At 40.2% G+C, this 15107-nt stretch overlaps 1 protein-coding gene across 2 annotated transcripts in view; it reads right to left on the bottom strand.

Annotated features, from left to right (window-relative positions):
* Window positions 1-584: 584 nt before the first annotated feature.
* fasn (fatty acid synthase) overlaps window positions 585-15107 on the bottom strand; it is a 92529-nt gene continuing 78006 nt past the window's right edge. The window contains exons 41-43 of one of the 2 annotated variants that reach the window (XR_004897284.1): window positions 8774-9025; window positions 2006-3573; window positions 585-1972 (exon numbers count right to left, since the gene is read on the bottom strand). Coding sequence is in view for 1 of the 2 variants with exons in the window: in XM_031323991.2 (XP_031179851.1) it covers window positions 3436-3573; window positions 8774-9025 (390 nt within the window). In the remaining variant the exon portion in view is untranslated. Of the gene's footprint in view, window positions 3574-8773; window positions 9026-15107 lie in introns of both variants that reach the window. The other variant, XM_031323991.2, reaches the window with a different exon arrangement.

Genomic DNA, 15107 nt, shown 5'->3' with positions numbered 1-15107 from the left:
CATTACGCACGATCACACGCATGGTCAAAAGGTTGGGGAAAACTGAGCACATTTTTACGCATGGAAATTCTTTAGAAATCCCGACTTTTGCGAGGAATGTTGCGACGGCAAATTTCACCCTGCTTCACGCAACTTTTTCTTCTTCTTGCGTAACAGGTTTTATAAATGAGGCCCCTGGTCAGCCGCTCTCGGTAGCGTACACACTCGTTCATCACGTACTGACGACTACTTCTACTGCTGCCAGTGTCAGCTACTGATGCGCAGTGTATTGTAAAGCCTAGGACTATGTTGAGATTAGCAGGAACAACCTCACCCATTCAAACACATTTACTCAGAATACCCTTTGACCAGACACTGATAAAGATAAGTGATTAAGTAGTTTTATGTTTTGAGTATTTAGCTTCTACTCAGTTAAAAAAAATAAAGGACATACAATATATATATATTCTGCTCTGCCTACTAAGCTGTTTTCACAGTATACATATAGAGCAAGCCCTGTAGATTTCCCAAACAGAAAGCAAGACATTCATACATCATGGGTATTTCTATCTTTCACATGTTGAATTAATGGATAAACACAAAAGTTATAAAGTGACAGGCCTTTATTAGTCATAACAATACATACTGGAAATATTACAATCATAGAAATAACATTATTTCTATTATTACAATATAAGAGATGAGCATGTACTGTAACTTCCTTCTCCATTTTACTGCAATCAATCACATTTGCCTCAAGTCACCAGACCCTTCATAGACCAGATTAGAGGTCTCAGAGATCAGGTTGGCTGTTATATGTTGCTGCTATAGTGGGACTGGACTGCTTGCCTGGGTGGTCATGAAGCTAAGGGAGGGTCATGGGAGTCAGAGACAGCTGTGGGACAATCGAGGCTTTCAGCAAACATCTGTGAAAAGGGGATCCCCCTACTGCTGTTCAGGTCAGTTTTGTCCATATACAATAGATGCCTTAGTAGTCATTCACAACCAAAAGCTGATATGGGAAAGGATGCAACATTTAGTGACATATTTACATATCAAACCTTTTCAGTGCACCACTACTATTAAAATACTGAAACTGTTTTTGCCATCAGAACAACACCTTGTGTTCACACAGAAGTCAATCATTTGTTGCAGAAGTCAATCATTTGTTACAGAGGAACCAATAAACTCAACAATGTTTTGGCATCAAAAAGTTTGTCAGCTGGTAAAATTGGATTGACCCTTTCACCTAATCAGATTGATTTTATTTCAAGAACAGTTTCTTTTGACTGTCTGGTAAATGAAACATCTTTGTTTCTACAAATTGTATTTGAAGTACTGCAGGATAAAACAAAATAACTGTTGGTTACAAACATTCATAATTATGTTTAATTAGTATCAGGACATAAGGGTATTTTATGGGTATGGATAATTCTTGCACTTTGAAATAAAAATAAAAACCTTGTGAATACACTGAATTTGAAAGTATCTGATCTGTCAAAACGGTGTTATAGATTAAGATGGTCTATAGAAGTCGTTCAGTGTGCCCATTCAATTAAATTACTCTTAATTATAAAATATTAGCTGTGCACTACATTAATCACAATAATTTGTTTAGTGCTTTCCATAATTTGAGTGAGTTTTGGTTTTTGGGTGGCTCAATTGACTAGAATAACAGAGTTTCTGCAAAAGGCAAAAGATGATGGAAACAACAACAAAAAACAACACAAAAAGACAAAAAAATAAGAAAAAGATGAAATTATTTTTTTAACAAAATAAACTAATAAAATAGAAGAAAAAAACTCCAAAAAGGTCACATCTAATACTAATAATATCTGGTCAACTTTTGCAACATGTCAGAAGTAATTTTACCATGGCAGTTTAACAGGTTTGTGATACAGTGAGAGAGAAGCTATACATGAGCAGTGCTTCATTCTGGGATTTTACTGGGTAAAGAACATATACATGTAATTTAAAGTAAAAGACACAAGTCCTCATTCACACATGTAAACATGCATTAATGTACAATTATGAACACTAGCCCAGTTTGCCAAAGGCTGAGTAGCATAAACATGACAGAAGCTACAAGGCAGCTGACATCACAAATACTGACCCTAACCCTAAAAATTAAACCTTTTAATATCATCCAGCAATGAACTGCCCAATGAAATGCAAGTGCACATAGATCATTTTGTAGGGTTGGGTATTTGTTCCGTTTACCTGGTAGTTGTTTCGACAGGTTGAGAAAGAATTTCACAACTCCGGAATCCAAATAACTTTCCAGAGTTGTGAAATAGCGACAGTTTTATAACCTGCTGTGCAGTATTTTACCATCTGATAAGCCATGTCTCTATTGTTTAAACTGGACTTTCTTGAGCATATTCTATCTAAACTATACCGGTTTTATTGTATTAGGTTGTACCCACTTGGTGGTGCTCTTTTCGGTTTGAACAGATTGAGTTACGCTTGCCTTTGCGTGCTCACTGCAGCAGTCTCCAGAGCCAAACCGAGTCAACGTTACCTGACAGTCTTAAGGTCTGCTAGCTATCCAGAGGCTCACACTAATGTCAACCTAAAAGCTCCAACAGAGAGCACAGCTGCAGCTACAATGCTAATGTTACTCCTTCTCTGGATGTAAAACCCATGTACCCAAATCAAAGACTTCCTGGGCTGGCAAAGTTGGCTCAACAGTATTCTTACTTCCCTGGGATACTGGTTATACCTGAGCAGATGGTTTAGTAGCTGGAATAGCTGCACAGACTGTGCTCACAACTCACCAGACTACATAGTATGTAGATACAATTGGCTAATTTCCTAAATAAAACCAGTAAGAATTTAGGAGTGTTGTTGACAGATGACAAATGGAGCGGGAGCATGCACAAGCAGCAGTTTTTAATTGATGAGATATTTTGTGTTGTGTAATATAGAGATTTTACTTATATTTATTAATACATTTTCTTAATACCCAATTTTCTTTGATTGTGAAATTGTGAAAATAGCCCATGTAAATACTAAGAATTAATAATGATTAGTCATCGACCACTATATAGCTGACCTTGATTAGCGAAATTGCTTAAAATGGCTATCCCTACTACCTAAAAGGCTGAATGAAACATGGTAACATAGTAAGACATAACTTAGAAAATCTTACTGTATAAACTGAAAGCACTTTTTTTTTTACCAAATAAGAATAAGAAGATACCAGCTAAGAGCTCTGATAGGTTAGGAAGAGTGTCCATTGCTTGAATTGACCAATACTATTTGAAAAGGAGTAGTAAGGTGCATTTAGGATTTTAGGAGCAAAATGGCACAAAACGTAAACATGCTGGGTATTATGCTCACTGGATATAACAAAGTTAAACTTACACATCATGAACTAATTGGAGAAAGAGACCCATTTGGGGAATGTTGTGGAATTAGTGTGAAGGTGGAGGGTGTCGTTTGGGTGGGGCATGTCTAGCCCTCCCTTGCTGTAACTCGTGGCTCAGCCAGTGAGCTATGGATGATGCTGCTGATGGTCTCTACTCCCTCTCCTTCCAGAAAAGTGCGGTGGTCTCCCTCGATGACGTGAACTGACACCTTGCCATCACATACCTGAAGAAAGACACGTCAGTCAGACAGAACTTGAACATGTAAGTAGACAGAGATTCAAAGATTTTATGAGGGTTGCCATAGTAAAGAGGATGTGCTAAAAGGCTAATGTTCAATAACAATAAATAGGAGTAAAATGTAAACAGTGGGGGAAAAAATCAACTATGAAAAATTATAAACGTGTAATATACAGTGGTAACACAACAAATTCATACAAGCATATGGAAACTATGTCCTGGGTTTTAACTTATTGATAATCCAAAGGAAAAATCACAAAAACACTTAAAAGGTCATGAAAATTCATTCAGATTTAGCATTTTGATGATGAATCCACCTTAATTATTAACAAGTATCGGTACTGTATCGGTATCAGCGATACTGGCCTTGTATTTACTTGATATCGGATCGATACCAAATGTTGCAGTATCGCACACCACTAATTTCCAGACTTCTCCAGAGCGACACAGATAAAGCCTCGGCTCTCATGGGACGGACTGGCGCTGGCCTTTTTTCGAGATTGTTGCCCAAAATGCCTGATTTTGCGGGAGCTTTTGTAAAAAATTGCGATAAAAGTTGCTAATGTCTTTTGGTATACTTCTTTAAAAATAAAAGGAAACTTGTTTCAGGGAGAATAAATCGGTTCTTTCTGGAGGCATTTTGCCAGTTCATTACAAAAGAGTAGTTCATCGGGGCCTGCAGCCAGTGGGACATACTGTATGAGAACATTTGCACACATTTGAGAAAACACGTTACAGATAGTTATTTAAAGTTTGAGTAAGTTTGAATTACTTGACACCGATGTGGATAGGCACTTGGGGCCCAGGGCATAATGTGCATTTCACAATTAATGTGCAATCCTTTAATTTCTTGGAGGGAAAAGTAATGGCTATACTTCCACTTAGAGAAGGCTACTTTTGGATTATTTGGGCTCGCCATACCTGTCTCTCGTTCACTGACTCGCTTGTGTTGTTCGTTGTGTGTCCGACTATGCGTGCTTTCAAACACTCGCCCAACTCTACCTCTGTTGGCTTACCGTGAAATTTTACTCAACCTCAGCCAATTGTCAGCATTTATGCGCTTGTCTCGTGCACTGCCCACTAACCAAGGAAAAACAGTAAAACAAGTCTTTGCCTCTCGGCTCAGAGATCTAGTTGGTCTGATGAAAAAAACAGCTTCAATTATAGTAACGCGCCGCATTTTTTGGCAGTAACGGTAACGGCGTTATTAAAATGGGAAGAGTAATCAATTAGATTACTCGTTACTGAAAAAAGTAACGCCGTTAGTAACGCCATTATTTATAACGCCGTTATTCCCATCACTGCTTATTTGTTTGTTTTTTTTTTCCTCGAGACCGCAGAGGGTGGGGGGTGGGAGAGGGTTGTTGTTCTTGTTCAATTGTGTTTGTCTGTTCTGTATGTTTAAAAATATAAAACCAATAAAAAATTGATCTTAAAAAAAAAAAAAAAAAAAAAAAGACCTAACTTAGCTACAGTGCTGCGAGGCCTGTTCAGATGACATGTCGGCTGCATAGACTGTATGTTATGCTCCACTGCTGTGTGCTAAATTAGCTAGATTGCTTGTGAAGGATGAGTCAAACTAACGTAAGTCACACAAGGAGATATGAGTCAAACAAAACAACAGCATTATAGTACACACAAATATTAAGACATTTCTTTGATATAAGTCAATAATACAAAATACTGGCCGAAATTTGTTTTAATCCAGTACCGTTAGTCGAACAGCTCCACTGTAGTCAGTAGTTGCTATACCAGTATTCTGACCAACAGGTGTTGACTGAAAAAGACTGTTCCTCCTAGATTTTGTTTCCTGCTATTTGCAATCTAATTGGAGACAAACAGCCAATCAGAATTGACCTTTAATTCTCCGATTGGTTGGTTTTGTGGCACACTTGTAACGCTGTGAAAATTTGAGCGAGTGTGTCTAGAGTTGAGCACGCACAGAGTGAAGATGTTGAGAGCGAGGGAGACATGACCGGAGCGCAGCAGCGTCTACCTGCGCGCAGAGCGTCTACCTGCGCGCAGAGCGTCTACATGCGCGCAGAGCGTCTACATGCGCGCAGAGTGTCTACATGCGTGCAGAGAAAGAGTTTTTGAGAGGGCACATGAGCAAACAGTGTGAGAGGGGTTATTATTGCACGTTAATATGGATAATAGCAAACATGCAAATACATTTATTGAGCACGGAATAGGTTTTGTTTGCTCAAACAAAATAATTTTTTGCGAGTGATCATTTCTGTTCAAAATGCAATGTAATGTGCTTGCAAAATATAGTTCTCTGTGCTCAAAACATACAATTACTCGCTCAGGAATGAGGCACATATATAACGACATACAATAGCTGCTATTTCCCATGATGCCGAAATGCATTTGATATGGTTGAATGGGGCTATAAGTTCAAAATTTTGAAAATGTATGGGTTTGGCAGCATTTTTATGAAGTGGATTAAGGTGCCGTATGAGCAAGGTTAATTTCTGAATATTTTTCTCTATTTACCTGGGAACAAGTCAGGGCTCATCTCTTTCTCCTTTGTTTTCTTTCTTTCTATCTTCCTTTGTACTTCCCTGGTGTTATGGTAGGAGGTGTAGTGCACAAACTTATGCTTTATGCGGATGATGTATTACCTAGCAAATCAATACCCTGTCTACTCGGAATCATTGACTCTCATTTTACGGTTATAGGGTAAATTGGTCTAATTTAAAGGCATCTGGCCCACTGGTTACTTCCTCCTGAGAAAGCCCCACACTGGTATTGCAATCTGTTCTTGCCCCATTATTGCCCTTACAATGCCTGTCTGTTAAACTGTATGGTGAGGCAAAAACACATCCGATAATCTCCCACTTAAATGTCGTTTGGACCAAAGTGGCCCGACTGCTTGTACTGGATCCATATCTAAATACTAATACAAAGTGTTCATTTGGGGTCCCATTTATTTTAAAATTGACAATAAAGCAGTGGATGCTTTAGAGTGTGGCTACATGCTGACCTGTTAATTGTGGACTGAGGCTTAGCAATGCGTATCCATGGCACTGTGTACATTAAGATAGCCGTGAACTTGTTTTTGGATGTTGTCTGTTTTTGTCTTAAAACTTTGATTTTCTCACTGTGTGTTTTCACTTCATCAAAGTTAATTGGTACATTTTGGTTGCCTTAAAATGTGAGTTTATGGTCTCAATCACTAGTGTTAAGTCTTCTTCAATACCATGTGTGAAAAAAGCTTAAGGCAACAAAAGGTAAACAACTATATTTTCTTATTCATTTGTTCCACTTCCTTGACATTTTATCATCTCCAATATGAATTAAGGTAAGCTTAAAGGAGTGATTGAATGCAAAACCGATTTTACCTTGTCATAGTTGAATAATTACAGTTTAGTGGGTAACTAGGACATACATAGAACCTCAAAATCCCATTGACACCTCTTTCCTCTGCAAATCTCACAATTTGAAACTGCCTCTGAAAACGGGCAAATCTCAACGAGCCGCCTAATTGACGTCAACTCGGCGGCTCCTCCTCATTTGGCTCTAGTCTCTATCTTTGTCACGCCCAAACATTTACATAGGCTACACCACTGATCTGAGGTCAGCTTAGTCTTCTAAATCTAGGTCGCGCAAATCTCAGACACTTTTTACATTGTTCGCCTGCTTGCATTACTAAATTCACTTCTGAGACTTTTTTATGCGAGAAATCAACTATATAGAGGTCAAATATGGGCCGTTTTATGAAAATTGATGGCTAATTGCAAATTTTGTCCGACTGTGTGTTGCAGTTCAGCAGGAGCTCAGCAGGAGCTCAGCAGGCTACGTGACAGCGGCCGGTGCTGCCTCGCCGTCCGGCGTGTCCTACTTCATAGACCCCGGCTTGCTGTGAGCTAGCTGGATCTCCGTCACGAACGGAAGCCCGCGGCACTCCATACTCACGCAAAGTCACCGGTTCTGGGTTACTGGACTACAAAATGCCGAGGCCCTGATGGAGCTCCAGGGCCTGCAGCTAGCCGCGATTCATAGGACTGAAGGGACAGTAGCAGCTAACGAAATCCGTAATGTTCACAAAAATGCATTAAATTGAAATCGGACACCATAGTTAGCTTTATAAGACCTTGGGGTACATGTTCTGTAAGTGGCGTGACGAAATTCAAACTGTAAATATACTTTAATTATGCCGAAAGTGAAGCTAACTAGCCGCGATCTGTAAACATAGGATTTGAGGGACAGTAGCAGCTAACGAAATCCCTAATGTTCACAAAAATGCATTAAATTGAAATCGAACACCATAGTTAGCTTTATAAGACCTTGGGGTACATGTTCTGTAAGTGGCGTGACGAAATTCAAACTGTAAATATACTTTAATTATGCCGAAAGTGAAGCTAACTAGCCGCGATCTGTAAACATAGGATTTGAGGGACAGTAGCAGCTAACGAAATCCCTAATGTTCACAAAAACGCATTAAATTGAAATCGGACACCATAGTTAGCTTTATAAGACCTTGGGGTACATGTTCTGTAAGTGTCGTAACGAAATTCAAACTGTAAATATACGAAAGTTATGCCGAAAGTGTAGCAACGATTATTATTAAATGGGACACATAGCCTAGCTTGCAGCTCCGGAGCTCCGCGGAGCCCCGAGCCCCGGTCGTCCAGTAACCGAGAACCAGTGACTTTCACTGGGTATGGAGCTCCTAAAGTCCGACACGTCTTACTAAATTTGCAATTAGCCATTAATTTTCGTAAAACGGCCCATATTTGAGCTTTATATAGTTGATTTCTCGCTTAAAAAAGTCTCAGAAGTGAATTTAATAACGAAATAGCCCGACAAACAATGTATAACTTTGCAGTGTCTGAAATATGAGACCTGCTGTCTCGTCTCCAATGTGTTTCTATGGGGTTTGCTCAAACCAATCAGTGCGCAGCTCATCTATCTATTCATGAGCATACCATATTTGGAAGAAAAGCTCTTGTTCCAAATAGAGCCATATTCACAGGGTAGTTAAGGGCCTAATAAAATAGCATTTGGGCAATTTTCAGCCCAACCAATGTTACATACCCTATTAGGAGACCTTAAGGAACAGTGTAAAATACCCTATATAATCACTCAATCACCCCTTTAAATAAGTAATCTTAGTAAAGTCCACTTTTAAAAATAATCTTGAAAATGATTTAAATGTGTGTGAGTGTATTTGTGGCTGTTACCTCGCTAAGCTTGTAGTCAGCTCCCAAGTTTTGTTCGTATTCACTGCTGGTTTTGGCACGCAGTAGCATCACATTGCCATGGTATTTTGTCACAGGCACATAGCCATCAGCAGCCTTCAGCTTGTAGTAGAAGGTGGTAGCTGCAAAGTGCAGCAAGTCTCGGCTGATGTTCTTGTGGCTGGAGGTGATTAGGTCCACCGCAATGTTGACACGGGCTCCCAGGTCTGACAGTGGGAGAAGAGTCTCCAGAAGCTGCAGAACAAGAGGGGCAAATTAGAAGAGACTGGGATGGAAACCGCTATAGGAATCAAAGTAGTTGTCAAAGTACTATATATGGCCTTTCCCAATTCCCAGGTTGTGCATAATGTGATAAACATTTTTACTTGAAAAAAAAGTTTTTGGGAAAATATCACCGCTGTGGATAAAGGGACAATGAAAAAGGTATGGATGCACTCTCGACTCTAGACACCAGCTGTGCAGTCTACGTCTGTATTTCTTTATTTTCTTTAACTTTATTACAGTTGTATAACTGCTATAGATCATCTTATGCTTTGTGTGTGGGCTTATTTAATCATGAGAGGCTAAGCTTTCAATTGTTGTGCTGCATGAGCGTATATTTTGAAGACTTAATGCTTTAAAGTTATAAAAACGTTTGAGTGCAGGTAACAGCGACGCCACAGTGAGGAAGTGTGCCGTCCACGGTACAGTGATCCTTGAGAGGTTAAAAGTAGTTGGCAAAATTACAAATGAAAATAAATTATATCATTGTAAGTAAATGACGGTATGTTATCCATATTTAATGACAACCAATTATTAATATCAGACCAAAACACATATGCATACAAGCGTATGAGCATTTTATTAAGCGTATGAACATTTAAAAAAATAAATGGTCAATGGTTTCAGCTTCTCCAATTCTAATTTAAATCTTTTGTGTAGAAAATCACTAACAGGGTATATACTGATGATGTTTTAGATTTTGTTTCTTTGACTTTAGGAACAATAGGCATGATAAATATAGAAAAAGGACTATCTCCTTAGAGGGACCTCTATATTATCCTGTACAGTACCAAGATTTTTTTTTTTTTTAAACTAATTGTTCATGCATATTAATGTAAAAATTTGAATAAAGGAATGGGGATGCATTTTTTTCAAGCCCTTTTCTTGAAACAGTAATGGTATATTTAGTGGTAAAACAGGATAGCATAAACATTAACATAACATATGAAAACCAGGTCTATTCTTTTTTATTCGTCAATCGTTTCATTTGTCACCACGGTAACTTAGTGGAATGCCTGCAGGAGCAAAAAGCAGGGCTCGCTGCCGTTTAACCGAGCACAGAACTCTGCCAACTCTGCTAACATGGCGACGGCTAGCGGGGATTCTGATGCTAACACGGACCTACGCATGGAGCAGGCTATGACCAGGGTCCTGGAAAAGCAACAAAGCGGGCTTCAATCAGCGGTCCGCATCGCAATGAAGGAAGTGTTAGCAGAAATTGACACCTCGCTACAACACATCAGGACAGAGCTTGAGAGGCAGGGAACTACAGTAAAATACCTAATACAGTGACTAGACGAGGCGCAGAAGGACACTTCACGTAAAATAGATGTAATCGTCTACAAAATAAATACTTTACGTAAATAAATAAATACTTTACTTTACGTAAAATAGATGTAATCGTCTACAAAATAAATATTTTAAAGTTGCTGCTTCATCTAGTGACGACACCAAAACCAAGGGCTCCATTGTGTTGCTGTCACGGAAATGCGCACTCACCATAGACAAAAGTAGTAAAGACCTATCAGGCAGGATATCATATATGTACTACAATAAGGAGTAGGAAACACACGGTGAAAACCTGCATTGATGACCAGAGGAAATTTGAGTTGAAGTTGGCTGAACTGGAAGACAGATCGAGAAGAAACAATGTGCGCATCATTGGACTGAAAGAGGGCAGCGAAAAAGATGACCCAGTTGGATTTTTGCAAAACCAGTTGCCAAAATGGATCCCCTCCTTATGGAACAGGGCTACCATTGAAATTGACAGGGCACACAGAATCTACGGCCTGGGTGCAACGACACGCACGCTGATTCTCAGGTGTCTGAGATACCAGGACCGTCAGGCAATTATCCAGGGGGCAAGACAGGCGCAGCAGGAAGGCCCGATTCGTAATTCCAAAGCAATGCTATGCTTTAAGCCTAGACTACAGCGCTTTCACCATCCAACGGCGCCAGGAATTTATAGGAGTGCAGCGCAACCTGCATGCTAAAGGCATCCCAAACTTTCTTATTTATCCCGCAACTCTGAGAGTAAACCACGGAGGGAGAACGCTCACATTCACTACACCTGAGGAAGCGGACAGGTTCTGTCGGGATCTGGATATGGAGGAGGGGAATGTGGCGCCCGCGCGGGGCGCTTTGCAACCGGACTGGGAGTTGTCATCGGGCCCGGAGGGCGGCGTGGGGAACTCTTGTCCAGTGCGGTGAGCCTGAGCGGGCAGACGCGACGACTGTGGATTAGCGTATCTGGAACACTGTGCAAGTTTGACTCGAGGACACTGCATGTAAGTTTGACAACCTGACTTTAAAGGAATGTTTGATGAGGCTGAAAACATGATGGACATGGTCTGCTCACTTTACATAGCCTACTCCAGAAACTTGTAGCTGGTTGGAACGTGGTGGGTGAGTTTGGGAGTCAAGCTGGGGAGAAATATTTGATTAAACTGAATGAACATTATAAACACTTATCTTATAATCTATATTTACTACTCTTGCATGGTTTGTTTCCCACACAGCCTATTTCAGAGCGTAGTAGCGTAGGTCGAAACCATAATGTATGAGCTTGGGAGCCGAGACTGCATTTTATATCTGTGTCTACTACTCCTACATGGCCGATTTGTTTTTCATACATACATTTCAGAACTTAATAGATGGTTGGGACTTAGTTTTAAGGTTGTTTTTTTGTAACATTGTTCATGTTTAACATAGGAAAGCATTAGACCTGTTTCAGTTAACCTGTGACTTTAGACAGGAGGGGCAGTTTTGAGCTGGAGTTTTTGTGTGAGCTGCGTTTGATGCGGACGTATCTGGCAGAGAGGGAAGGGGATCTGCGGTCTCGGAGGGCTAAGGAATTTATTTAATTTTTTATGTTTTCACCACACTGTGCTTAGATCTAACAGCTCACCCCTTGCTACAAATTTATCAGTGAATTCCAGTAGGGTACTCGAGACATGTATACGTGTAAATTTCGAAGATGGCTGAACTTTCAATCCTTTCTGTTAACATCAGGGGGCTAAATGGACCGATCAAACGAGCTACTGTAAATTACTGGACTATTTAAGAAGGAAGAACATAGACGTGGCGCTTATTCAAGAATCACATTTACGTAAAATAGATGTAATCGTCTACAAAATAAATATTTTAAAGTTGCTGCTTCATCTAGTGACGACACCAAAACCAAGGGCTCCATTGTGTTGCTGTCACGGAAATGCGCACTCACCATAGACAAAAGTAGTAAAGACCTATCAGGCAGGATATCATATATGTACTACAACAAGGAGTAGGAAAATAGCCTACGTATACGCACAGGCTACATATGATGAAAGCTTTTTTCCGCGCCTAACCAATGAATTGCTCTCTCTCAATGAATATTCACTAATTATAGGGGGAGACATGAATGCGGTACTAGATTTAAATCAGAATAGATCAGGGGTCAACCACACGAAAGCCCAAAAACACATATCGGACATGTTCAATGCAGTTGTGGAATCCCATCATCTTACAGATATATATGGAGGATGCACAATCCTACTAGCAAGGATTACACCTTTTTTTCCACACGTCACCTCACCTACTCCCGCATTGATTATTTTCTGGGCTGCAGTGAACTTAAGGCAATGTTCCACACGATAGCAATAGAACCAGCAATTCTGTCTGATCACATTGCGCTGATAACCACATTCCATTGTGATATGTTAGGAGAAAGATCTAGAAGGCGGCAATTTAATAATTCCCTTCTCCAAAACACAGATTTTGATACAGAGTTTAGAGCCAAACTGGCGGAGTTTATATCAATCAATACTGACTCAGTTTCAAGCAAGCCACTAAAGGATTTAATAGAGATTTCACATCTTCCTTTGCGGCAAATTTGAAGAAAAAGAGAGAAGCAAGGATTGCGGAGTTGGAAGAACGTTGTAAATCGTTAGAGCAGTCTCTAAAGATGTGCTTTTCTAAATCTACACACTCTTTTAGTCACAAATCGAGCAGAGCTAAATGATTTGCTAAAAAGGAGAGCTGAATTCATAATGCACAGAGTGAGGCAAAATACTATTTTAATGGTTGTAAACCAAGCAAATTGCTAGCTCTGAAATTAAAACAAAGACAGTCCAGAGCTGCTATCAACAGCATCCGCACGGACCAAGGTATCTCAACGAATCCTAAAGATATCACTACCACTTTCCAATCCTTTTATTCAAAGTTGTATGAATCCTCCTGCAATCCGGATCCAACACAGTGCCAAAAGTTCCTGAAACAGCTAAACCTGCCTCTTCTCCACCCAGAGGAGGCAGAATAACTGGGTCAACCTATTACGTTAGAGGAACTCAAATCAGCGTTAAAAACAGCTAAGAAAGGGAAAACACAGGGGTTGGATGGAATTCCATCAGAACTTTTACTACAGTACTTTGACACACTAGGACCTATCATTTTACAAACTTTAACCTAGGCCACAGAGAGGGGCACCTTTCATCAACAAACCAACACTGCACTAATTTCGGTCATACACAAAAAGGGCAAAGATCCTACGGAGTGCTCGAACAACAGGCCCATCAGCCTCATTGGGACTGATATTAAGCTTTATTCCAAAGTCTTGGCACTACGCCTAGAACACTTCATTGAGAAGCTAGTCCACCCCGACCAATCAGGGTTTATACCAAAGCGTCAAGCTGCAGACAATATATGCAGATTACTCCAATGTAATGGAGAGGCTTGGTTTGGAAGCCAAATTCATTGACATGGTACGTACTTTGTATGTGAATCCCACAGCCATAGTCTCAACCAATGGCCTGCATTCACAGCCATTCCCCATCGTGCGGGGATCGAGACAGGGATGCCCGCTATCTCCCATGCTATTTGCAATCAGTCCAGGCCATAAGGCAAAATAAAAATATGTAATGTCCATTAAATCCAATAACAACTCAATATCGTTATTTGCAGATGATATTTTGCTATACATATCTGACCTTGAGGACTCTGTTCCAAAAATTCTTAAGATCTTTAACGAATTAGGCTCAGTCTACGGCTATAAAATCAATTGGAATAAATCTAATCTTCTTCTGACAGAAGAACAGGTGACATCAGCTATTAGTGATACAATACCAACCCAAAGCAAAATTACATATTTGGGCATCACCATTCACGCATCACTACAACGAGTTGTCCAGGACAACTATGAAACTATACTAAGTAGTGTTCAAAGGGATCTGGCCAACTGGTCTGCGCTGCTGGCATTGCTACGGTCCAGGATTGCTGTTGTTAAAATGAACATAGTTCCTTGTGTGAATTTCTTAAGTACAATGATCCCCTTACCCCCACCAATACATTTTTGGAAGAAACTTGATACTGTAATTCGGCAGTATATTTGGAATAATAAACAACCTAGGCTAAAATACTCTACCCTGCAACGTACCACAAACATGGGAGGCCTGGCCCTCCCCAACCTTAAAGTGTACCACAGAGCTTTTCAGCTACGGGCCCTCAGAGTGTGGAAGGACCCCTCATCTACAGTCCCATGGAGAGAAACAGAGCAAAACCTCACTGGAAGTCTAAGACTGCAAGACCTTGCCTTTACAGGTGTGTGTCCAAAAAAGTGTATGCTAGCCTATGGCCCTATTATCACCAACACATTGACCAACTTTAAACAGGTGGAGGAGCAACTACGCTACACCAATAAGTGGCATTCGAACACCCCAATTTGGCACAACATACACTTAATGTCTGGTAACAAACCTTTTGTTTATAACCACTGGAGTGACAGAGGTATTTATACTCTAGACCAGCTATTCGATGATGAAGGTATGTTAAGTTTTGAAGACCTGAGAGCTAGCTTTGAGGTCCCTAGGACATCCTTCTTCCTTTATCTTCGCTTAAGATCAGCCCTAAAATGTTATGGAGTACCATGGGGGAACAGTCTTGAGGCGCACCCAATCATTAAATGGCTTGTTGATTCTCCTGTGAGAGGATTAGTGTCCAGGATTTATGCTAAACTGATGAAGTATCCGTAGGAGAACTCCCAATAGTAAAGAAATGGGAGCGAGAGCTGAGCCCGGAGGCG

This window comes from Sander lucioperca, chromosome 5 (genome assembly GCF_008315115.2).
Source record: "Sander lucioperca isolate FBNREF2018 chromosome 5, SLUC_FBN_1.2, whole genome shotgun sequence".
Classification (NCBI taxonomy): domain Eukaryota; kingdom Metazoa; phylum Chordata; class Actinopteri; order Perciformes; family Percidae; genus Sander; species Sander lucioperca.
Note: the sequence above shows the minus strand (reverse complement) of the source record. Positions and strands in the feature narration are given on the sequence as shown.